A 26,083-nucleotide genomic window follows, 5' to 3' on the forward strand; every position below is an offset into this window, starting at 1 on the left:
GAACTCACTGCATTTCAGCACATTTACATTGTTAACATTAAAAATATACTCATATTCCATTAATCATTTGAAAAATAGTGTTAGTATAACACAAACAGAGCAAAATTAACAAATTACTCAATTCGAGGTTTCAAGACAATTTAAAGATCTACTGAGGTAGTCATTAGCACTGTTTAAAAAATGTTTCTGAAAAAAAAAATTCTAGTTCTTGTACTTTCTGGCCCCAAGATAGGCTCTACTTCCTGGAGCCCTTTGCAGTTAACTAGGCCTATGTGACTAAAATAAGTGAGTTGTAAACATATGTGATGAGTGCTACCACCGGGCCACAGCACTTAATTGCCAACTCAAAACCTTCGATAACTCAATTTCTCTTTGTGGCATTTAAGATGGTAGCTGCTCTGTCAGCCTGGGTCCCTGAGTGATTATAATAAAGCAGAATACTTCTCCTAATCTAATGTATGTTTGAGTGAGAAACACTCTTGTTTGAAGCCATTGGGACTTGGGGTTGTCTACTACTGTGGTGTAACCTAGTTTACCTTGACTAAGCATCTATATAAGATATGAACAGTATTCTACTCAGTATTTTATTTAGAAATGTCTCAAAATGATATTGGCTTAATATTTTAAAATGGAAATTGTAATATATATTTATTCTCAGATAAATTATTCCATTTTTTTGAATGCACCACTTAAACAGGACTGTGAAACAAACTGCACTTAAATAACATTGTGAATTACCTGTTTGAGCGTCCTCTCCATGTCAATTCCCTGGCCCCAGGGAGCAGCAGGATTTGCCAGACAATCCCCCGCATTTCCTCTCCTTGAAATATCAATTTTTTGTCTTCTGAGATTTCGAAATGTTTCAGCCATCACAAGGACTCCATCATAAGTCAAAGCAGATGTGTACTAACAAAATGAAAGTAATTATAAGAGTGAGTCATAAAATCTTATCAATCCAGAAACAGTCTGGGGGCTCTTTCGGTTTATGACATTAAGCCCTTCCTGTGTGAAGGATAGTTAAATTACTGATAATTAATTGATTCCAGCTTCAGAAATTTCTATTATCACTTTATACAAAGACTGTATACCAAAATTTACCACTCTTATTATTATTATTTTTTTAAGTAGGCTCCATGGGCAGCTTGGAGCCCTATGTGGGGCTTAAACTCAAGACCCTGAGACCTGATCAAGATGTGAGCTGAGACCAAGGGTGGGACACTCAAGCGACTGAGCCATCCAGGGGCTCCTTTACCACTCTGAGTTTCAAAGGAGAAAACATACTCTGAAGAATAGAAATTCTAATGCACAGTTTCCATCAGCTGAGAAAAGCAAGCCCTCTTTTTGTTGTGTCTGAGTAGAAAGAGATAAAGTATAAGCAGCTAAGTGCATGACAGCCACCATCTGCCTTGTGGTCACGTGCTGCAGTTGAGTCCCAGAAGGGCAGGGATTCCTCTTCTGAAATGCCTAGCAGGGCTTCTTGAGATTTAATATGTGTTTCCTGACTTGAAGTGTCTATGTTGGTTTGGTTTCTTAGAAGAATGTGAGAATGTTTACTGCTCCTTAGACAGAAGATGTCAGAAATAGCACCTGATTTAACAGATGTGTGTGCACTGGTCACTGTGCTCTGCAGGAATGAGCATTGTTATGCCAACACCTGTTATGAGTGTTCTCAGGAGCAGTAAGTCATCCCCCTCCATTTCTACTGTAACTTAGGGCCAAAGTGAGGAAGTGAGTACACTCCACGTGCTTTCTGATGACTGCCCCTCTCTTCTCTGTGAGAAAAGACAAAGCCCTTAGGAAAAAATTACTAAGGCTATGAAAGGCAGTGAGAGGAAAAATAGAAGAAAATGTAACTTGTTTAAGCTGAAAATAAAAAGAACAGATAGTATGTATACAGTGTGAATAGGGCATGGTTTTCCTGAAGCATGGCAGAGCACAAACCGCTAATCATGAACAAAAAACCCGCATGGTCTGTTTCAGGAATTCCTCATGGTTAGTTCTCTGGGAGGAACACATTCTAAGCCTGAACTAGAAGTAGTTCTGTGCTGTGGAATATGGAAGATGATCTCTTTGCCTGGCTGCTTACAAAAGAAAAAAGATCATTTGAAACTCAAATTGCAGGAAGCAAACTTGGGCAATAGGACTAGTAAGCATACTAACCGGCATTCCTGGGAAGAGAGGCTGAAATGTGGATGAGATAAAGAACATAAATCCTAAGAAAGAAACTTTTGATGGTAGAGAACCTAATTAAAAAGCTTCACCAGAAAGATGTATATGAGACATGTAAATTAACAGCCTTGCAATATATTCTTCAAAGATACAACAAAATAGACTTAAGTGTAGGCTTACATCCTCACAATTGGGATGGGGAGGCTGACAGAAATGAAGAGGCTTACTCCAGGTATGAAACCAAATAGAAAGATACTTCCTCCCCTTTATGGACCAAGCACATCTTTGAGGAGAGAAAGCTATCAAACCACTTTTTGGTTTCATTTTGTAAAGTAAGGAAATAAAAACAAGAAATAAAGTAGAAAAAAAAAGAAATAAAGTAGAACTTGCTGAAGACATAAAGGGCATGAGAAAAATGTACTGCTAGTATTTTAGGATCAAGAAAGGAAAATAAAAAGAAAAACACTGTTGCTTTTTTAATAGGGAGAAAAAAAGCTGAGAAGAGATCGCACCAAATAGCAAATGCACTTGCTGTGTTTTAAAAAGTCCATCCATTTGTATGAAACAAGTGAACTAGAAAAAAAGCAAAGATATCATACAGAGTGGAGCAGAGCAAAGCAGACAGTCGGGTAGAACAGCAAAGGTCTTTGACAAGTCATAGAGCTGAGACATGGAAAGAAGCAATAGTTTTCAAAGGATTTAATTCTCTTCCACATGTCTTACTGTGTTAAAGTCCAAGAAATCATATTTATGGGCACACGCTTTTAGATGGCATCTAGAAAATTCTTATTGAATAAATACTTCATTTTAGGGCAGGGTAAAACTAAGGTCTTGGCCAAGAGTTATTTCCTGCTTTAAGCAGTGATTGGGGTGGTGAAGTAAGTTCTGTTTACCAACGTCTCTAGATAACAAGACAGAGTTTGGCAGAGTCATGGCATAGCACTGAGAGTCTGGGCTTTGAGAAGAAAGAACTCCATGAATTCTAACTCTACTACTCATGTTTTTTTCGGGATATGTACATTTTCCAGCTTTGGAACACAAAACAGAGCAAAACCAAACCAAAAGAGATAATAGTGACTATTTTCTGTGCTGGTTGCAAGGATGAAATATCATTATCTGAGAGCTCTTTGAAACATGTGCTGGACACTGGCTTGGAATGGCAAGGACAAAAAGCTGTGTCACAGATGGTTACTGCTCCAAAGGAGGTTAGAGAAGTGGAACATAAAGTCCACAAAAAAATTATGTGAAGTCCTTGGTGAGAATGACACAGTCAAATATTATGGAGATTACACAGCAGAACAGGCTCATATTTATTGGAAAACAAAGAAAGGGCTTTGTAGAGAAAGTAGAATGTGAGATAAACGCTTAGCAGGTGGTTGGATTTGATGGAAATGACGTGGAGGACAGTGGAGGTCAAAGCAGGAGCACAGGGACTGGTAAAGAGGGAGGCATTTAGGGCAGGTCCTTTTGGCTGGACAGAAAGGGAGTGCAAGCACATCTAATGGACTTGCTAGGCCTGTATTGTAGAACACCTTTATTCTCGAAGATTTCATTTTCTTTAGGGCAGGGGGTGACAGATCAGAAATCACATTTTACATCTTTGACACAACACCAAAAAGATCAAGTACAATTCAATTATGTACATTTGATCCTCTTTATTCATGGATCCTGTATTCATAAATTTGTCTACTTGCTAAAATTTGTTTGTGACCCCCAAATCAACACTCACAGTGGGTCATTTGCAAACGTGTGTAGAGTGGTGAAACATTTGATTTACACAACACACACACACACACACACACACACACACCCAGCTGTAATCAAGCAAGGCGACACTGCCTTCTTGTTTTAGGTCTCCTACTGTAAACAAGAGGCCTTTTGTGGTCTATTTACTGCCAGATATCTCCAAAGTGATTTGCTTTTTTCTGATGGTTTCACTTTTTAAAATGACCCAAAAGTGTAGTTATGCTGTCTTGTGAACCTCAATGTGAGAAAGCTGTGATGTATCTTCTGGAGAAAACACATGTGTTGGATAAGCCCTGTTGAGGCATGAGTTACAGGGCTGCTGGGTATGAATTCCGCAATGCATTAAATAAGGTGTCTTTAAACAGACTTAAAACAATGTTACATGTTATGTCTTGATCACTTGACAAAAATATTATGACCAGAGGCTTGCAGGAACCTAACCTTGTATTTCCCCTAGGAGCAAGGGTTCAGCATTCACTCAGTCAGTGTTCACAGCAACTTTATAGAGCATAGCCAAAATAAATAATAAGAATAGGCTGTGTATATTTGTGAAGTGGCTAATAAGTGCCTAGCATCATGCTAAGAGCTGTGAAAGATGAGAAAATGATGTATTTACATATAAAACAAAGCACCTCCTGCTGTGGCACAGATAAGTCTAGTTGGAGGTTATCAAACAGGAGACATTGGGATGGCTAAAGGTAAGATAGGCAAGGAATGACCACTCTGGTGAGCCCAGAAGGAAGGACCACAGCCAATACTCTGACCACATGGTGATACTGTCACTGAGATGAAAAGTATTCACATGGAGCTACAAAATACTGTCAAGAAGTTTGAGGCCCGTTGCAGACCCTAAAAGCTCAAAGGGTTACAAGATCTTAGAAAGGTGGTTTGTAGAAGAAAGGCTGACATAAATGATGGTCTGACAACAGATGTGAGGAAGGAAGAGCACAATTGTTCAGCAGGAGGAGCAGAAGGGCAAGGAAGTCTCTGTATACATGACAACAGGATGGCAAACTGGCCAGATTAGAAATGAATTCAAAAGGAAGCTTAATGATCTTCTCTCTGTACACTAACTTTGGGATGATTTATCTCTGAACCTGCTTTATTAAAGGCTAAGAGACTTCTCAAGGTTCTTTTAACCTTGGGGGTGATTTGCATCTTGAAAATATTTTGGCTTTTTAATACACTCTCACATGTATTATCTAAGGATGAAAGGTGGTATAATATACTGGACAGTGCACTTGTCTAAGACTCAGGAAGCGTGTGATTCAATTCTGGGCATCCTGCAAACTCAGAGACAGCCCATTAACAGACCCATTTAATAATCTGAATTTTTAATCTGTAAAATCAGACAGTTGGATTACAGTGCTCGATACATAGTGGATGCTCAGTAAATTCTCTGTTTTGAAATTTCACAAATCTACAGACTAGTGAAGATGGTATGGCTAGCCAAATTGCTGTTACTACAGAGGGGAACTGGGGCTAGTGGGGAAAGTGTTAACACTAGAAAACAAAAGAAATGAGGCTATTTACCTCTCAATCATAGTTTTCTAGGCTTGAATTTCCAAACTACATTTGAAAACTTTTTAATAGAAAATAATGTCACTGAAGAAGCAATAAACATTGAGAATGAGAATACTTTATTATGTAAGAGTTCAAAACCACCAAGTTGGAGTTTGTGAAACATTTTATCATTATTTACATAATATCTAAGGAAGTTGTCTATCTTCCCAGGTGAGGAAAAAATGGGCTATGATGAGAAGTTTCTTTTGTGAGTACCAATAACATACTTCTGCGGTGTCAACCAGAGAAAAATGAAACAACCTGACCTTTTTACTGTTAGTTTGAAAGACAAATTTTGCAGAAGCTTATACATTTTACATTTCTCCCAACTTCTCTCCTCATTATAAATGACTTTGCAAATATAGTTTTTGTCTAATGGTGGTTTTTTGATGTGCTAATTACCGATGTTTGCTTACATTGAAATATTTAGTCAATGAAACACTGTTTTAACATTGTTTCTTCATGGAAATCTCTATGCAAAGTAATAATAATGATAAGAGTAAACTACCTGAGCTAATGGCTAACAGCTCTGCTCTTAACATATAAAAGTTAGAAATTACTAAAGGCTTGAGTAGTGCAGTGATAGTGACAAAATGCTTCTGCCCTACACTATGCTATGCCGACAAAAAATGACTGCAACAACTGCATGATGAAGTTTCTACCCTAAAATTTAAAAACATTAAAAACATATAAGATCGAAACAAACACATACTTTTGGAGGAGTCTCAGATCCTGGATACTCTCTCTGGTCTAGTTTCTTCCAGCGATCCATTAGTTTGGTTACCATAGGTGTGTTAAAATCGACCAACTGGAATCCTGTAACATTGGCTCCACCATGTATAAATCTCTCAAGAGAAATATCCTTGAATCCCTATAGAAATCAATATGACAGTTTGTTAACAGTTCATTGGTCTACATTTCAGCTCTTCAATGGTAACATAAGTTAATAATAAACATGTATATCTATTTAGATTTCTAATAAAACAATAGCTGGAAACAGGAAGGGTTCAATTACACCAATTTGGCTGTTAAATTCTGCCATCCACAATCTAATACATGAGAAAAGGATAAAAATACTTCCAATTCAATTCAATTTAACAAGTATTTCTTGAATGCCTCTGAATGCCTTTTATGAAGCATGGAGGGGGATACAGGGGATGAAAATGATAACATCAAAAAACCTCCTGTTGAGGGCATAATTGCCCTTTGATATAGATGTGTAGAAATGTGTCTTATGTGAAGGGAATATCAAGGTTTTATGATACTTTGAGACTGTGATGGGTAGCACTTTTTAAAGGGGGTTCAGTTTAATTACAAAGTGATCTAAAAGCAGACAGAGCCAATCATTTGAGCCAGGGCGAGTAAAAGATTTGATTATATGAGTCACTACAACCCTCCAAGTCCTGGGACATACTAATGGGAGAGAAGAGAGCAAGACAGGCCATTCATAGACTTCTTTGTGGTGGGAAACAAGATGGTGTTTACCAGGTAGGCTGAGGGAGCTCTGAGGGAAGTGTCCTCTCTCAGTGCACAGGTAGTTACCTGAGTTTCAAAATTTTGGAAAGTCATTTCCTTCCTCTCACCTTCCCTCCCTACCTCCCTTTTCTTCCTCAATCTCTATCATTTAATTTTTTTTATACCCAGCCCATTTTTTTTCTGCTAAGTATTTAAGGTACCTTACAAAAATAAACACTCAATACAAAGTGTAAAACAATTAGGCAATTTCAAGAAGAGGGAAGAAAACCTATTAGGAATGCAAATTAATAAAACCAAAGATATTGGCTCAGAGAAAAGTAACCTCCCCCTCAACACAAACACATGTACACAAGTGGTTATGAGTTTCTAGCATCTGTATTTGCTTTCTTCCTGGTTTTCTCTTAGTATTTATTAAAGTTTTTAAAATTTTATTTTAAAAATATTTTATTTATTTATTTATTCATGAAAGACACAGAGAGAGGCAGAGGCATAGGTAGAGAGAGAAGTAGACTCCCCACTGAACAGGGAGCCCAATGTGGGGCTCGATCTCAGGACCCTTGGGATCATGATTTGAGCCAAAGGCAGATGCTTAATCAACTGAGCCACCGAGATGCCCCAATTTCTTTTTTTTTTAAATGTGAATTTGATTGAACTGTGTTGAGTGAACTAAAGGAAAGTTCTGTTTATCTGTCTATTTATTTTTTGGCAAAAGTAAAATATGCAGCAGTGACCATGCAGTTGCAACAAGAATCAGTGCATCAATCAGAGAGAACAGACACATTCTTCCTGAATGTGTCTCAGCCTTGATTTTGAAAACCTCCGTGTTTTTTGTTTATAACAAAGCAGGTTATATATGCACACTGCTGTTTGACTAAGAAAAAACAGATGAATCTACTGACAGCTAAGCAAAGTTACTATCCAAAGCCCCAGGACTGTGTATTTATAGCTAATATTGATGCTGGGCTTATTACAGGTTGGGCACTGTGCTGAGCACTTTATACAGATTATGTAGTTTGGTTTTCATAAGATTGAGAGATACATCTTGTTATTAGACTTATCTTACAAATAAGGAAACCAAGGCTCAGTAGATTAAAGAAACACTATTGAAGATCACCCAGCAAACACATGATGACTTTGCATGGGCCTTTATCACCCTGCACTCCTGTGGATTCTTACACAGGTGTGTGTGTGTTTAATTTTGGGATTTATCAACAATGTTCCAAGGAGAGGGAGGGTAGTGGTGTCGAAAACAGTCCAGGCTCTGAATCCACCTCTGTAACTTTCTGGCTATAGGTGTCTGACATGCAAAACAGGAATGACAACGCTAACATCGCTAGCAGATCTGGTTTGAATTCAGTCGGTGATAGCTGTTATTAATTAAACCCCTCAACAAATATTTATCTCCTGCCTATTATGTGCTAACTAATTTGACAGCTCATCAGTAACATTCTCATTTCACTGGGAAAAAGACTAGACACCAGAAAGCAAATCTATGTTTTTGAAATGGGAAAAACACTGTCCATCAATCTCTAGCTGGTAAAATGTCAGCTGAACATTTGTTTGCTTCTACGAAAAGATAGGGCAGAGCCACGGGCACACACACACACACACACACCACCACCACCACCACCAACAACAACAAAACAGTTTTCCAAAAGCCACAGTGATTCAAGTATTGCATTAGTTGCTAATTGATGACATTATTAGTTTCTTTCAGTGGTGGCTGAAAGACCTGTCACGTTTTCTTTCGCAGCATCAACTACAGCTGCAAGACACACAGCCAAAGCTGAGCCTCAGAGAAGCCATCTGATGTAAAGTCTCACTGATGAATAACAGTCTACATTTCTCTAAATCCATCCTGCTATGCTGAGCATGAAGGACAAAATATTACCGCCTCTGCTTCTTTCAGTTCTGACCTGAATGAGGGCTGGGTGGCTCCGTTAATATTAACAATGTCTGTCTGAGTCCAGGTGATATTTTTTCTTTCATAGTCTTTAAAATAGTTTTATAGAGAAGACTAATAGGATCTAGACTGTGAAGTAATTTTCTTGGGAACCTTGGTACCTATGGAGACTTCAGTGTTTACCTAGAAAGTATAGTGGAACCGAAGGTTCTAGGAGACACTAGACAGGACAGCGTTTCGTCATAAGATTGTAACTCTACAGTATTTGTGTGTGTGTGTGTGTGTGTGTGTGTGTGTGTGTGAAATCTGGGGTTAGTAACTAAGTAAACAGTATATATTCTCTCTCTCTAATATACTGACATCCTAAGGAAATATTAACTTCCAACTTGGTTTTCCTTTTAATTTTCATGGACAGCTGATACATCCTCTGAGGGTAAAAAAGCAAAAGGAAATTTTAAAATGGCAGGTCTTCAGATATCTTGCTGAATCTGTAGGTTCATCACATCACAGGTGCTTAATAAATGCTTGTCCTGTAGGATTTGTCGAATTCTGATTACATTTCTGCAGTTTTGTATAAATCATATTGAGGAGGCTCGGTGCAGTTAACAGAAGGGCTGCCAAGTAGAATGGGAGAGATTTCCTTTTAACATCTTTTAAAAACAAGGTAGTTAAGAAATTGAAAGTATCCCTTTTTGGTGATCAAGTATGTAGATGGTGGAATCAGACATGCTCAATGCAGAAAAGTTAAAAAATACAGTGTGCACTAAGAAAAAGATAAAACATTGTCTTCACATTCATGGAATCGGGAGTGGGGTTGTTGTCCATGAGTAAAAACGTGCTAGTTTGCAAACAGGGAACTAAGTTCTAGGCTATATTCTGACATCAACCAGGCACCTACACCTGGAAAAGTCACTTTACTCTCTGCATCTGAACTTCCTTACCTTCTAAATGAGGCATGGATGGTGTGCATGTCTGTGTGTGAGGTGAGCTAAGGGACAGGTAAGCAATAGCTTTGGTTAATCTTTAATGATATACCCTGATCATTCCATAATTTTATACTACTCCATGAAAGAGCCAGGTGTTTTCCTAGATGTAAATGGAATGCATTTTTTTAAAAATCAAAAATCTAAATGAGAGCAAGATTTTAAGAATTCGTGGTGCAGGTGCGACGATGCCAACAGTTTCTTATTGCTCTTGGTGGACATATTTAAATACTCTGCTGGAGGAGGGCTGAAGGAAGCTCTGAATACAAATACAGAGAATGTCTGTAAGACCAGATCCCCCTCAAAGTAGGTAGAGGAAATATTTAAATGAATGCTCACTCTGTCGCTACACCAGGTAGTTACTCATACTGATTTTATTTATTTATTTAATGTATTTGTTCTTTGTAACCAGACAGGACAGCGTTTCAATCTTGCTACTGAGATGGAGGATCCATGAGATCTTGAGTAAATCACACTGAACCCCATTTTGCAGTATATAGAATAAACATCTATGTTGAGGGTTAATTAGAACAATTATAGCAATGAAATAAACATTGATGACATAAGCTGCATGCTGGAGGATATGGGAGCCCTTCAACAAAGAAAGAGGGTAGGGGCACTCTATATAAGGTCAAAAAAGACATTGTTTCTTCCTTTAATGAGCTTGCAATGTGCTGGTAATGTCTTAGTTTGCAGCTGGGCCACAGGAGGGTGAATAATAGCTGGTACAGAGGACGGATAAAATAATGATTTCATAAATGAAAAAAAATAAAAGCATTTTATATTATTGGTATATGGAGTGATCTGTGAGCCCAGAAGAGGCAAGATCAGATGAAGTACACAGGACAGCTTTCTGGAAGGAGTGACTGCTCATTAGAATTGGGTGGACTGGGATCCCTGGGTGGCGCAGCGGTTTGGCGCCTGCCTTTGGCCCAGGGCGTGATCCTGGAGACCCGGGATCGAATCCCACGTCGGGCTCCCTGTGCATGGAGCCTGCTTCTCCCTCTGCCTGTGTCTCTGCCTCTCTCTCTCAGTGTGACTATCATAAATAAAAAAAAAAAAAAAAAAAAAGAATTGGGTGGACTAAGGACTGCCTCCCTGGGAGACAAAGCCAAAGCTGCAAAGATAAAAAGAGGTATCAGGTGTCTGGGCATGGGTTTCAGGAAGGGGCATGTGCCAGGTGGAGCGAGAGCAAGGGGCTGAGGTTAAGAAAGACAGTAGTGTCAATACTTCACCCTGAAGGATGTTCACAGCGCGGTGGGTAGATTTAGAATGCTTCTTCTGGTAGGAGGTGGTGACAATGGCAGTGTGTCATTTTGAGAACTACAGGAAGTTTTATGGAGAAGTGAGAGGGACAATTATTAGCAGGTAGGGTTGGTTGGAGAGATCTCAGGGTCTTTCCCTTTTAGAAAGCTCCTTTTACTGCATTTGCAGCCTAGAGCCAAAGAAATAATTTAAGCTGGGAAATGATATGATCGTACCTGTCTTAAAAAAAACACACACACACAATAAAAAAACCCGGGAGCAAAGCAAACAAAGAACTGGAAACGAGGAAGTCTAGGGGAAAATATGAAAGCAATTTTCTTACTTAAATCTCTGAAAAACAAATGATACTGAACCAACAGCTAATGTTTTCCTGCCTGTATCTTGGAAATTTCTAGAACAGAGCTTAATCTAATAAGATACCATGTGCTTTCACCAGTACCTCTAGATGGCAGTGATAGTAGAGAGAAATTTCCAGAATCTAGGAGGGGCATGTCCATTCACTTATACAGCAGGCACAGCTCATGCTATTTAGATGGTGCCAACTCTGAGTGGGTCTTCTTGGATGCCCAGCAGGCTGAAGTTTGAGTAATAAAGGAAAGGGATCCTCATTTCTTTCTGCCTGGCTGGAGGTGAGATCCTAGCACACTGCAGTAGTAGCAAAGGGGACTAGAGGAACACGGAAAACATCCATCCGTTCCCTTTTCATCAAAATAGAAGGATGCGTGAGATTGAATCACAGTTAATTGAAGATGATAAATTTAACTGATGGATAATGAAAAGACAGTTTTAAGTACTGCTGATGAACTTTCACAACCCATTTGCATCTTTACTCATAATGAAACAGAATATTATTTTATTTAAATATGTGGAATCTGCCTTTGATATTTCAGGGAAAGAATTTAATGGCCATTAAGAAGCCCGTATTTCTGAGACATTACTTGTTTTCTGTCTTGGTATAGAGGATTATCATTTTAAAAGAATCCAAAAAAAATATCCATAATGAAATTTGGCTTCTCTGTGGAGTTAACCTCGCTTAAATAATGGAGATCCTTCATTTTGCAAAAATGTGTGTCTCTAAATTCATGATATATTTTATGGACCACATATTGATGTCAGATGTCTGCCTCGCTTCATTCTTCTCTTTTTGGTAAATATGAGTTGACTTTCATATCCTCTGCTTTCTTTTTCAACATTATGACTACGGAATATTTTAAAGTGTCTGGGCTATTTTCATAACTAATGAAAGTGGTTATTTTAGAAATCATGTTTTGCTACTACTAAATCAGTCTTTTCTTCAATCTTATTGAGGTATCACTGACAAGTGCAGTTGTAGTATATCTAAAGCGTACAATGCGATGATTTGATGTATGTGTACCTCGTGGAAGGGTTCCCATCATTGAGTTAATTAATATATCCATCACCTCACATGTTTACCTTTTTATTTTATCTTTCCAGGAGAACCTTTAAGTTCTACTCTCTTAGCAAATTTCAGTTACATAATACAGTATTATAAACTACAGCCACCATGTTACATATTAGATTCTAAGATCATATTCACCTTGTAATTGAAAGTTTGTACCCTTCTACCAACTTCTTTCTATGTTCCCCACTCTCCAGCTCCTGGTAAGCAACACTATGTTCTCTAGGAGTTAATCTCTGAGTAAGATTTCTTTAAAAAATTCCCAAGTAAGTGATACCACACAGTATTTGTCTTAATCTTTTTTCATTTAGATTATGCCATCTTGGCTCATCCTTGTTGCCAGAATGGCAGAATTTCTTTATTTCTTATGACTGATTATATATATATGTATATATATATATGAATAAATATATGAATATCTATATATATATGAATAGATAGTATGTATATATATATACACTATCTATTCATCTGTTGGTGAACACTTAGGCTGTTTCTATACCATGGCTGTTGTGAATAATGCTACAGTGAACAGTATAGATACCTTTTTGATATAATGATTTTTTTCCTTGTGGATATATACCTAGAAGTTGGATTGCTGGATGACATGGTAGTTCTATTTTTAATTTTGTTTTTTAATATTGTTTTCCATATGGGCTACATTGGTTCACATTTCTACCAAATGCACAGGGGTTCCCATTTTTCTACATCCTTACCAGTATTTGGTTCTCTTTTGTCTTTTAGGTAATAGCCATGCTAACAGGTGTGAGCTAATATCTCATTGTGGCTTTGATTAGCATTTCCCTCATGATTAGTGATGTTGAGCACCTTTTCATGTACTGTTGACCATCTGTGTTTTTTTTCTTTTTGTTAAAATAGTCCTTTGTCCATTTTTAAATTGAGGTATTGGGTTGTTTTTTTGTTTGTTTTGTTTTGCTATTGAGCTGTAAAACTTCCTTCTATATTTTGGATATTAACCCCTATTTTGGATATGTGGTTTGCAAATATTTTCTCCCATTCTGTATGTTGCCTTTTCATTTTGTTGATGGCTTCCTTTGCTAGGTAAAAGCTTTTTAGTTTGTTGTGGTCCTACTAGTTTATTTTTGCTTTTTATTGCTGTGCCTTTAGAGTCAAATCCAAAAACAAAATTGCTAAGATCAATGTCAAGGGGATTACCTTCTAGGTTTTTTCCTAGGAGTTTTACAGTTTTAGGTCTTATGTTGAAAAATATACTCACCTTTGAATTAGTTTTTATGTATGATATAAGGGCCCAGTTCCATTCTTTTGCATGTGAATATTTAATTTTTGCAACAGCACTTATTGAAGAGACTCTTCTTTTCCCATAGTATATTCTGGGCTCTTTTGATGAAAGTTAATTGACCATGTGTGCCAGGGTGTATTCATGGGCTCTATATTCTGTTCCACTATCTGTGTGTCTATTTTCATTGCAATACCATACTGCTTTGATTATCATAGCTTGGTGATCTAGTTTGAATCAGGTGTGATGCCTCCAGCTTTGTTCTTCTTTCTCAAGACTGCTTTAGCCATTTGGGATCTTTTGTGGCTCCATACAAGTTTTAGGATTGTTTTTTCTATATTTATGAAATATGCTATTTTAAATAGCATATTTTTATGCATTGAATCTATAGACTGCTTTGGCTAGTATGGACATTTTAACAATATTAATACTCTCATTCTATGAACACACAATATTTTTCCAGTTATCTGTGTCTTCTTCATCCATATCTTAGAGTTTTCACTGCACAGATCTTTCATCTCCTAGGTTATATTTATTCCTAAGTATTTATATTGTTTTTAATGCTTTTGTAAATAAGACTGTTTTCTTAATTTTTCTTTCTGATAGTTTTTGGTTACTCTATAGAAACATAGCTGATTTTTGTATATTGATTTTGTATTCTAAAACTTCAATGAAGTGATTTATTCTAATAGTTTTTTTGTGAAATCATTAAAGTTTTCTATATATGCAATATTTCTATATAATATTTTGTATCATCAGTATACATTTCTATACAATATTTTGTATCATCTACAGAGACAACTTTATGTCTTCCTTTCCAATTTGGGTGTATTTTACTGGGACATCCAGTACTATATTGAAAAACAGTGGCAGCAGTGGACATTCTCATCCGATTCCCAACTCTAGTGGAAAATCTTTCATAGCTTTTCAAAATTGGGTATTATGTGGGCTGTCATACATGACTTTTGTTATGTTGAGGTATGTTCCTTGTATACCCAGTTTTTATCATAAGATGATGTTGAATTTTGTCAAATGCTTTTTCTGCATCTAATGAAATGATCATGCAGTTTTTATCCTTTTGTTAATGTGGTGTATCACGGTGACTGAGTTGTGGATTTTAAGCCATCTTTGTATCTCTGGGATAAATCACTCTTGATGTTGGTATGATCCTGGTATAATCCTTTTAATATACTGTTGAATTTGATTTACTAATGTTTTGTTGAGCATCGGTGCATCTATGTTCATCAGGGATATAAGGCTTTACTTTAGTTTTATTTTGTAGTGTCTGACTTTGATATTAGTGTAACACTGGATTTTTTTGTATATTTTTTTATTGGAGTTCGATTTGCCAACATATAGTAGAACACCCAGTGCTCATCCCATCAAGTGCCCCCCACAGTGCCCATCACCCAGTCACCCCGTCCCTCTGCCCACCTCCCCTTCCACCACCCCTTGTTCATTTCCCAGAGTTAGGAGTCTCTCATGTTCTGTCACCCTCTCTGGTATTTCATACTCATTTTCTCTCCTTTCGCTTTTAATCCCTTTCACTATTTTTTATATTCCCCATATGAATGAAACCATATAATGTTGGTTTTGGAAGTGTTCTTTCCTCTTCTATTTACTGGAATAATTTTAAAAGGTATTAATTCTTCTTTAAATGTTTGGTAGAATTTACTCATGAAACCACCTGGTCCTAGACTTTTTTGGTGGGGGTATTTTGATTACTGCTTCAAAGTTCTTATTATTAGTCTGTTTAAATTTTCTTTTTCACCATAATTCATGCATAGTAGGTTGGATGCTTCTAGAAATTTATCTGGGTTCTTCAAGTATTCTTCTAATGTGACCGTGTATAATTGTTTATAGCATTTTCTTATGATCCTTAGTATTTGTATCATATGAGTTGTATCTTCTCATATTTCTTATTTTATTTAGTTAAGTCTTCTTTCTTCTTTTTTAGTATAGCTAAAGATTTGTTGATTTTGTTTACCTTTTCATAAACCAGCTCTCAATTTCATTGATCTAATGTGTTTTTAGTTTCTATTTCATTTCTTTTCACTCTGACCTTTGTTATTTCCTTTCTTCTACTAACTTGGAGCTTAGTTTCTTCTTTTTCTTGTATTTGAGGTATAGAGTTAGACTATTTAATATCTCTTTTCTCTTAATTTGGCATTTACCACCATAAACTTCTTTCTTAGACCTGCTTTTGCTCCATTCCACATGTTCTGGTATGTTACATATCCATTTTCACTTGTCTCAAGGTATTTTTAAATTTCTCTTTTAATTTCTTATTTAAGCCACTGGTTGTTCAAAAGCATTTGTTTAATCTCTGTATATTTGTAGATTTTTTAGTTTTCTTTTGGTAAGTGATTTCTAGCTTCAGATCTATGTGTCAGAAAGGATGCATGATATAATTTCAGTCTTCTTAAATTGATGAAGACTTATTTGGGGCCTAACATATGATCTATCCTGCAGGATGTTCCATATGTGCTTGAAAAGAATGTATATACTTCTGCTGTTAAGTGGAGTATTCTGTAGATATCTGTTAGGACTGTCTGGTCCAATAGGCAATTTAAATCCAGTGCCTTCTTGTTGATATTTTGCCTCAAGGATCTAGCCATTATTGAAAATGGGATTTGAAACAAGAAATCTAGTCAAGAAATTGGCAGAATACATGAACAGACATATCTTTAGAGACATACTAATGGCCAATAGATACATGAAGAAATGCTCAACATCACTCATTATCAGGGAAATACAAATCAAAACCACAGTGGGATATCACCTTCCACTAGAGAGAATGGCTTAAGTGAACAACACAGGAAACAACAAATGTTGGTGGGGAGTCAGAGAAAGGGAAACCCTCTTACACTGTTGGTGGGAATGAAAACTAGTGCAGCCACTCTGGAAAACAATATGGAGGTTCCTCAAAAAGTTAAAAACAGAGTTACCCTATGACCCAGAAATTACAGTACTAGGTATTTATCTAAAGGATACAAATGTAGTGATTTGAAGTAGCACATGCACCTCAATGTTTATAGCAGCAATGTCCATAATTGTCAAACTAAGGAAAAAGCCCAGATGTCCACCGACAGGTGAATGAATAAAGAAGAGGTGAAACACACACACACATACACACACACACAGAGGAATATTAGTCATTAAAAAGAATGAAATCTTTCCATTTGCAATGATATGGATGGAATGGGAGTGTATTATACTAAGTGAAATAAGTCAGTCAGAGAAATACCATATGATTTCATTCATATGTGGAATTTAAAAAATAAAACAGATGAATGTAGAGGAAGGGAAGGAAAAATAAGATAAAAACACAGAGAGAGAGGCAAACCATAAGAGACTCTTAACCCTAGGGAACAAACTGAAGGTTGCCGGAAGGAAAGGGGGTGGAGGATTGGGATAACTGGGTGACCAGCATGAAGGAGGGCACGTGATGTGATGAGTACTGGTGTTATATGAAACTGATGTATCGCTAAACTCTACCCTGAAACTAGTAATATACTCTATATTAATTAATCTTAATTTAAATTTTTAAAAAAGGAAACTGGGGTGATGAAGTTCCTTACTATTTTGGAGTTGCTGTCTATTTCTCTTTTCAGATCTGTTAATATTTGCTTTAGTATATATTTAGGTGCTCTGATATTGAGTACAAAAGTATATACAAATATTGTATTTTACTGATGAATTACTCCTTTACCATTAAAAAATGATATTCTTTGTCTCTTGTTATAGTTTCTGACTTTAAGTCAATTTGTCTGACATATCTATAGCTACTTCTTCTTTCCTCAGTTTCCATTTGCGTGGTCTTTCTTTTTTCCATTATTCCACTTTCAGTCTGTTTGTGTCCTTAAAGTTGAAATGAGTCTCTGTAGGCAATACAGAGTTGGGTCTTTTCTTTTTTCCTTTCTTTTTAAAATTCATTCAGCCACTCTATGTCTTTTGATTGCAGAACATAGTCCCTTTACATTTAAATAGATGTTGGTAGGAATAGACTTACTATAGACATTTTGTGAATTGTTTTCTAGCTGATTTGTAGTTTATTTTTCCTTTCATCCTCTCTTGTGCTTTCCTTTTGTGATTTGATGATTTTTGAGGTTGTATTTTTTTACAGAATAAATTCCTTTTTTTAAAGTTTTTATTTATTTGTTTATTCATGAAAGACACACACAGAGAAAGGCAGAGACACAGGCAGAGGGAGAAGCAAGCTCCATGCAAGGATCCCGATGTGGGAGTCGATCCTGGGTCTCCAGGATCACACCCCAGGCTGACGGCAGCGCTAAACCACTAAGCCACTGGGGCTGCCCAAGGTTGTATGTTTTGATTCGTTTCTCTTCATGTTTTGTGTTTCTTCTATAAGTTTTGCTTTGTGGTTATCATGAGGCTTTTATAAAACATCTTATAGCTATAACAGTCTATTTTAAACTGGAAACAACTAAACTTTGAATGCATACAAAAGCTCTACAATTCTCCATATTTCTCCCCACATTTTGTTTTTGATGTCACAATTTACATCTGGCTCACTCCCATTATAAAACCAGGTCATCAACCTATCTCTAAAAGATTGTACACATGCCTGGTGGCCTACTTATTACTGTTCCTACTCAAGGGATGGCTGGATCTCATAGCTGAACGTGCTTGTATTCATAAATCCCACAGGACTGTAGTGAATAATGAGGGAGTTCTTAACAGGTATATCTTTTTTTTTTTTTTTTCTTCTCTGATTGGGTGAATTCCACTGCCTTGTCTTCAAGTTGGCTAATCTTTCTTCCATCTATTCCAATCTGTTGTTGAATACCTCTACAGAATTTTGTAGTTAGTTTTTGTATTCCTCAACTCTGTGGTTTCTGTTTGGTATATCTTAAAATATTTTCTCACTCTTTGTTGAAATGCTTACTTTGTTAATACATTGCTCTCCTGACCTCAACAAGCATCTTTATGACTGTTATTTTGAACTCCATTGTGCAAATCACATATTTCAATTTCATTAAGATTTGTTTATGGAGATTTATTTTGTACTTTTGTTTGGAATGCATTTTCATTTTTCTTCATTTTTCTTGATTCTCTGTACTGGTTGGTTTCTACACATTAGATAATACACATACCTCTGCCAGTCTTGACACCCTGGTGTTGTATAGGAGATGACCCTCATCAAATTAGCACAGACTAAACTGTTGGTTGTCTCTTAAATCTGTGTGATTACTCAAGCAGCCTTCTTTGTTTAGTGGCTCCTAGTAGTGAGGGACCTGGCTGTGTCCCAAAGGAAAGAGTCAGAGTCAGCACCTAGATGCAGGCTGATTGTAAGATTGACTTTCAGGCAAGCAGCTTGTGAAATATACAGTCAAACCCATTTCAGGGAAAGACTGGGAAATGGGCATCTTGCCAGTTCCTTCTATGTTCAGCCCTGGGGAGATACCTGGGTGAGTACTCTCATGTGTACCTGTTAAGAACTACCTCATTATTTGCTACAGTCCTGTGGGATTTATGAATACAAGTACATTCAGCTATGAGTTCCAGTCATCCCTTGAGTGGGAACAGTAATAGGCAGGCCACCAGGCATGTGTACAATCTTCTTCTAGAGACAAGTTGATGACCTGGTTTTGTAATGGAAGTGAGCCAGAGGGAGAATGTGACAGAAATATCCACCAGATCCCCTGAACTCCATGAGGAATCACAGCCAGCTCCTTAATGCAGATTCTTGCCTATGGGCTCTCAGGCAGCAGATTGTAAAGTAGGTAGTTAATTTCCTTTCAGGGAAAGATGGAGATGGGCATCTTTGCTTGATCCCTCTGTGCTAATAAGGCCTGTGGGGATAGTTACAATGAATCCTCATGAGCCCATTAAGAATTGTTTCTATTGTTTCTATAGTCCTGTGGGTCTTGTGGATGTATAACTCATAAACTTTCATAGATAGGTGTTCTATGGGCCTGTCTCTTGAGTGACAGCCTTAAAAGCTGGGGTGCTAAATGTATGGTCCAAATCCTCTACTGCTCATGGAGAAGCTGGGAGCTAGGGATGGATGCCCTCCTGACTGTATGACACTGTGTTGGTATACACAGTTTTTATGAAAGAGTGTGTCTCAGCCTTTCCTACCCATTTCAATGTGGGTACTTTCTTAGTTGCCTGATGTGTAGGAGTCACTGAGCTAGATTCCAGATTTCTCTTGGAGGGATAACTCTGTGCATATCTGTGGGAGGAGGGAAGTTCAGGAGCTTCCTATCTCTCTGTCTAGGTTCCTCCAACTAAACAGTCCTGCTGAATTGGTTATATAGCAGTTCCTCATTAATTGTAAATTGTAATTGGAAGTTATAAATGGAATTATTTTCTTAACTTCACTCTCAGAATGAGCATACAGAAATATACAATTTTTTATATTGACTTTCTATCCAAAACCCTGCTGAACCTACTTACTAGTTCTCATTAGATTTTTTTTTTTACTAGATTTCTTAGGATTTTCTATTCAAAAATATCTTTTTTTTTTTCCAATCTGAATGTCTTTTTATTTCTTTTTCTTGCCCAATATCCCTTGCTAGAAGCTTCAGTATAATGTTCAACATAAATCATGAGGGAGCATCCTTGTTTTCCTGATCTTAGCAGGAAATTATTCAGCCTTTCAACATTAACTATATTAATATAATCTTTCTTTTGATAATGGATTTATTTCATATTTGGGAATCTTCTGCAGTAGTTCTTTTTTTATTTTTTTTATTTTTTAAATTTTTTTAAAAATTTATTTATGATAGTCATACAGAGAGAGAGGGAGAGAGAGGCAGAGACATAGGCAGAGGGAGAAGCAGGCTCCATGCACCGGGAGCCTGACGTGGGATTCGATCCCGGGTCTCCAGGATCGCGCCCTGGGCCAAAGGCAGGCACCAAACCGCTGCGCCACCCAGGGATCCCTGCAGTAGTTCTTAAGAACAAAAATCATTCTTGTTTTGGAAGTCACAGTTATTTAGAAATAAATGAATAAGTCAGGAAAGCATAATTAAAACAATATATTATAATGTAGATATGCACAAGTTACTGACCTAGTCATGTGTTACAATGATATCAAATACATATGGTAAAATCTTGTTTTTTTTCTCTTAAAGATTTTACTTATTTATTTGAGAGAGAGAAAGAGAGTGGGCGAAAGAGCAGAGGGACACACAGACTCTGTGCTGAGTGTGGACTCCAACATGGGGCTTGATCCCACAACCCCACAATCACAACCCGAGCTGATATCAAGAGACAGACATTCAACTGATTGAGCCACCCAGGTACCCCTTGATTATGTGATGATTATATGCCCTAATACAAGCAAATATTTCTTTCTACTTCATATGGTGTTATTTAGTCATTACATAGATATCTTAAGTATGCTCTCATCTACTAGGGAAGTTTAAGACAGGCTCTGATAGCCATTCTTTCCATTTTGTACTAGTTTGTTGAAGTCAACAATTCATTTCTGGCATGACAGTCTATTGACTTTTTTTTCTTCTGAATTTCTTTGTTTGAAGGAAGGGATGTCAAAACCCTCTGTTTGTTAGAATTTCCTTGTATAATGTCATTGTGAGTGTACACATTCCAGAAACGTAAGTTTTTTGTCTTTAGTGATTAATATCAGGATATGCTAATTTTAAGAATTATATTTTTATAAAATATATTAAAATATCCAGACTACAGGCCTACTAAAAACAATGGGAAAGATAAGTCAACATTTCTCAGTATTTTCATGATAATCCATGAAGCTAGTGAAATCATACTTCATTCCAAAAACACCATGCAAGAAGAGTTGATAGTCTATTGCTGAATTTTAATATCTCAATTTCATAGTGTGATCCAGTTCACTAACAGCTAAAAATTCCTGTCTCAGAGGGTGATGGCCCACTCACTACAAGACGAGAATTAAATCTGAATCTCTTTGCAGCCTTTGGTTCTTTCCCTGTGTTAAGGAAAAGATCCTCACCAAAGAAATACATAGTAGGAAAAGAGAAAAAGGAGAAAACCTTCTTAACTTCTCTTAAATAAACCACATCTGAGGTTAAGCCCTTGGGGCAGATGGCACTCTAATGAAGCAAGGAGAATGGGCCCCTATTTGGCTGCTTTCCCTCTACACTGCACAGTTAACAAGAAATACTTGGTGAGCCTTGGCAAGAAATCTAGAAGGATTTGCACTTTCAGGATTTTATACTAATGTGTATGTATCTTTTTCAATATAGGTCTATATATAACACAACATGAAAAGCTGACATAATTTTAAAAATATTTGGATTACTCCCAATCAAAAGACTTCCTTACATATCTGTTTTAATCTTGCTTTTCTTAAAATCAGAGCACGAGGGTCATCAGTTTGATCATCCTTGTGATATCCTAAGTATTGGCAACCTTAATCCATACATTAAATTATGGTACATTAATCATTTGTACAGATAAAAGACAATTATTTAATTTGTCAGGTGATATCATAGTAAAGCAAATATCATAATCACTTTTAAATGTGCTTTGGCAGATGTCAAACTAGTCTGCATAAACATATATTGAATTGCGCATTAGAAATATGATGACTACTGTATCAAAAATATTATCCTAGGTATTACAAAAAGCTTAGTGAGTAATGTAGTTTACTCATTTACTGAAGTGTTATTTTAAAGCACAGTTATTATAATTTGGAACGCTTGAGCAATTCTTATGAAAAAGAAAAAAACAGAGAGCTCTTACCAAGTTTGCAATGATGTAATGGTAGCCTTTTACATGCTTCCCAACACTCACAATCTGTGAAGATAGAAGGAAACAAGGAAAAACCAATTTAACTTTACTGAAGGGTATTTTTAAAAATAGAATTTTCACTATTTTAGCATAATTCCATGTGGAAACATGATGAGAAAATGTTACTTTTTCTTATAATTGAAGAAATTCATAAGCCACCTTAAAAATTGTGATTAAAGTAAAAAAAAAAAACAAAAACCAAAAAACCCAACACTCTAATTTCAATCATGCTGTATAAATGAGCCTTCATTTACTAAACCTTGTTCAAAAAACTACTACTGGGGATCCCTGGGTGGCTCAGCAATTTAGCGCCTGCCTTCAGCCCAGGGTGTGATCCTGGAGACCCGGGATCGAATCCCGCATCAGGTTCCCTGAATAGAGCCTGCTTCTCCCTCTGCCTGTGTCTCTGCCTCTCTCTCTCTCTCTCTCTGTCTCTCATGAATAAATAAATAAAATCTTTAAAAAAACAAAAGAAAACAAAACTACTACTCATGCTATAATTCCCTAGAAGAGAAAGAAATGGTTATGAAACAAACTAATGTATATATATATATTACATATATATGTAATGTATGATAGGTTGTTAAGTGTCTTCTATTGTTAAGAATGATTTTCTATGAGTAGATTGGATTTTTGTCCTAAGCAGCAAGCAAGATTTTTCTGAGGCACAGTATCTGTGTTTAGACTCCTCTGATACTAGAGAATACTTAGTCAATTCCCACTTGCATATGGATAGAGCAGTATTTTATTATAATCAAAAGAATAAAGACAAAACAACATCAAGAGACTTTTTCTCTGCTAGATTCATCATCTTTTTTCTAAGAATGTTTCAGGAATTAGGAACTCAGAAATTCCTAACAGAGAAATATAGTTGCATTACAAGTGAAAACTCTTATTTTCTATAAAATTGATAATTCCTTCAATGAGAGAAAAATCTAATGACAATTACTGATGAGCCACTTTGTAACTTCATTTGTTCCTCAAAGTGGACAACACAATATATGAATTTCATGTACTTTCCTCATCAAAGAAATGTTTTTAGCATTTTAATAGCCTCTAAAAAGAATTCTTTGTAAATGGATGAGTTGTGTATGAAATAAAGGAAAATCCCTTTAAAGTCCAGAACATACGAATCATGATAAAAAAACAGAGCTTTGCACACATGCCATTGGTGAAATGGAGTCTCTATGCTCATCTTATCGTTTCTTTTAGGTCACAGCTAAGACTTCCTCTTTATTCTGATGGTTCTTCAATTTCATTATGATGGAATTTGGATTTTTACTTCTTACTATTTGTTTATATTGTTCAGGAATTGTTGTGCTTCCAGAATACAAGGATTTCCTTCAACGATTCTGGGAAATTCTTTATCAATTTCCTTGAAAACACCCCTTCAAAGATGTCTATGTTTGCTTCTAACAGATACTGCAGTGTTCGTTATTACTGATTCCCAGCTCACAGAGTGTGGTATAAATTCAAATTAAACTTACGATCTGCCTAAAGAGAGTAGTGATGACCACTTCTCACAGAAGGAGTCTGCCTTGCCACACTGAGCCTGGCCCCAGGCAGAAAACATTCAGGTGATTCCTTGTACAGGGAGCACATTGTTTTCTAGTTGTCTCTTTTAGTGGGTATCACTCTTCAAGAGTGTGGCTTAAAATCAGACCTGAGGTCTAACTTATTGCCTTGGCTGAGCCCAAAGTCCCTGTTCTTGGGTGAGCATTAAACCTCCAGTCAGGTTGCCCAATCTGGCAACTTCTGTGGGTGCAGTTGCCTTTCATTGCTGGCTCCAGAAGATTTTTCTTTCTCTCCGGGAAGCTCAACTATGCATTTGAAATGTTTTACGTAGCATGTCTGTATCTTTTATATTGCCCGATTTAGCCCACAGTTTATCTAAAGCTGAACATCCCTTGACAGTCTCACCATAAAGATGAGGACAAGCAATGCATGGATGGGATTGTAAACAAGGTCTGCTAAAGAAAGTGCTTAATTAGTCATCATATTGGATAACCCAAACCCAAGTGATTTAGCCCAGGTTGAGGAGGTGAGAGCACTGGTATTCTCTGGGGATCTCCAGGGGAGTGTGTGCAAAAGATAATTATCAAGGAACACCTGATGGCTATACTTAGGACACTGTATACTCTCTTACCGTGTCTCCAGAGCTTCACTATTGGACCTCAGCAGGGAGTGTTGCCACAGGACAATTCATTACTTCTCTCTTGCTGATTCACTGTAACTTTCTCTGGTGTGATGGTGTAAACCCTTCTGCACTCTCCTCAAGCACCCCTACTCATCCTGCCTCTTCTCCTCTCAAGGTTCTCAGCGTATGATTTCTCTGTGGCTGCAGTCAATAACCTCTCCCTTCTTCTAAAATTCTTTTCTTTTCTTTTTTTTTTAGATTTTATTTATTTATTTGAAAGAGAGCATGCATAGGCTGGGAGCAGCAGGCAGAGGCAGAGGGAGAAGCAGAATCTCTGCTCAGCAGGGAGTCCAACATGAGCCTGGATCCCAGAACCCTGAGATCATGACCTGAGCTGAAAGCAGATGCTTACCTGACTGAGCCACCCAGGTGCCCCTTTCTAGAATCATTTTAAAGATCTAACACTTGTAAGTGTTAAAAAATGTGGAACTGGCAGAAATTCTGCACTTGGTGTCTCCATAAGGAAATTACTGTCAGTTCTAGATTATCTAGTAAAGAACTGTAATAAATTAAAGCTTATGTAATATGTTTTCAAGGAATTAGAACTTATGGAACCACAAACAACCAAAAGTGACAAAAATCCTGGCAGAAAAGGCCTTGCAGAGCTTGATTTGCATCAACATGATGGGAACCCAGGGCCCCAGGGAGCAGTGATCAGAGGATTTATTTACCTGGCTGGGGAGGCCAGAGAGAACACCGTTTTTTTGCTGAGCCAGATCCTGGCAGGGGGGAAATGAATGTGCCCTACAAACTGCTGTGAGGCCCTCACTGCCTCTGAACACTCCCCACCCCACCCTGACTGAGGTTAAGGCCAGATTTTGATCCCTCTGCCAAGCATCCAACACTAGATGGAATTTCTTTGTGGAAAAAAAAATCCAATTTATACTTCAATACTCTATAGTAAAGTGTCCTGCACCTAGAGTACTGGTTGCTTAAGTTCAAAAAAAATTTTTTAATTGTTGTGTGAAACTGACAGTGTCACAGATGTGTTTTTACATGGCTATCATCATCTCAACAAATGTGAAGACAACCTCCTGTTAAAAAACCAAAACAACAAAAACAAACCACCAAACAAATGAAAAATCAAAATCAGCAATCAGAGTGACTTGACTTTGGATGCAGATCAAACCTTGTGTCTTTGTATTTCTGATGTTTATTCTTTATAAAGAATGAAAGTGCACAGTGTGAGGGGAAAGACAGGAATATATAACAGCACAGGTATGTCTGTAGGGCCAGTGACTCACAGACACTACTGACCACCCACTCATGCTTTTCCTCTTACCACTTCAGTGCCTACTGCCACTCCTGCCAGTACCCGGATTTCTGTGACTTCTGGGTCTCC

General features: G+C 37.1%; 1 protein-coding gene across 1 annotated transcript in view; it reads right to left on the bottom strand.

The window, feature by feature from the left end:
• GRIA4 (glutamate ionotropic receptor AMPA type subunit 4) overlaps positions 1-26,083 on the bottom strand; it is a 373,881-nt gene that overhangs the window by 70,948 nt on the left and 276,850 nt on the right. Inside the window, 3 exon segments of the mRNA XM_038536334.1 lie at positions 739-906; positions 6,191-6,349; positions 22,497-22,550. Of these exon segments, the coding sequence (XP_038392262.1) occupies positions 739-906; positions 6,191-6,349; positions 22,497-22,550 (381 nt within the window).

Source organism: Canis lupus, chromosome 5, assembly GCF_011100685.1.
Source record: "Canis lupus familiaris isolate Mischka breed German Shepherd chromosome 5, alternate assembly UU_Cfam_GSD_1.0, whole genome shotgun sequence".
NCBI lineage: Eukaryota > Metazoa > Chordata > Mammalia > Carnivora > Canidae > Canis > Canis lupus.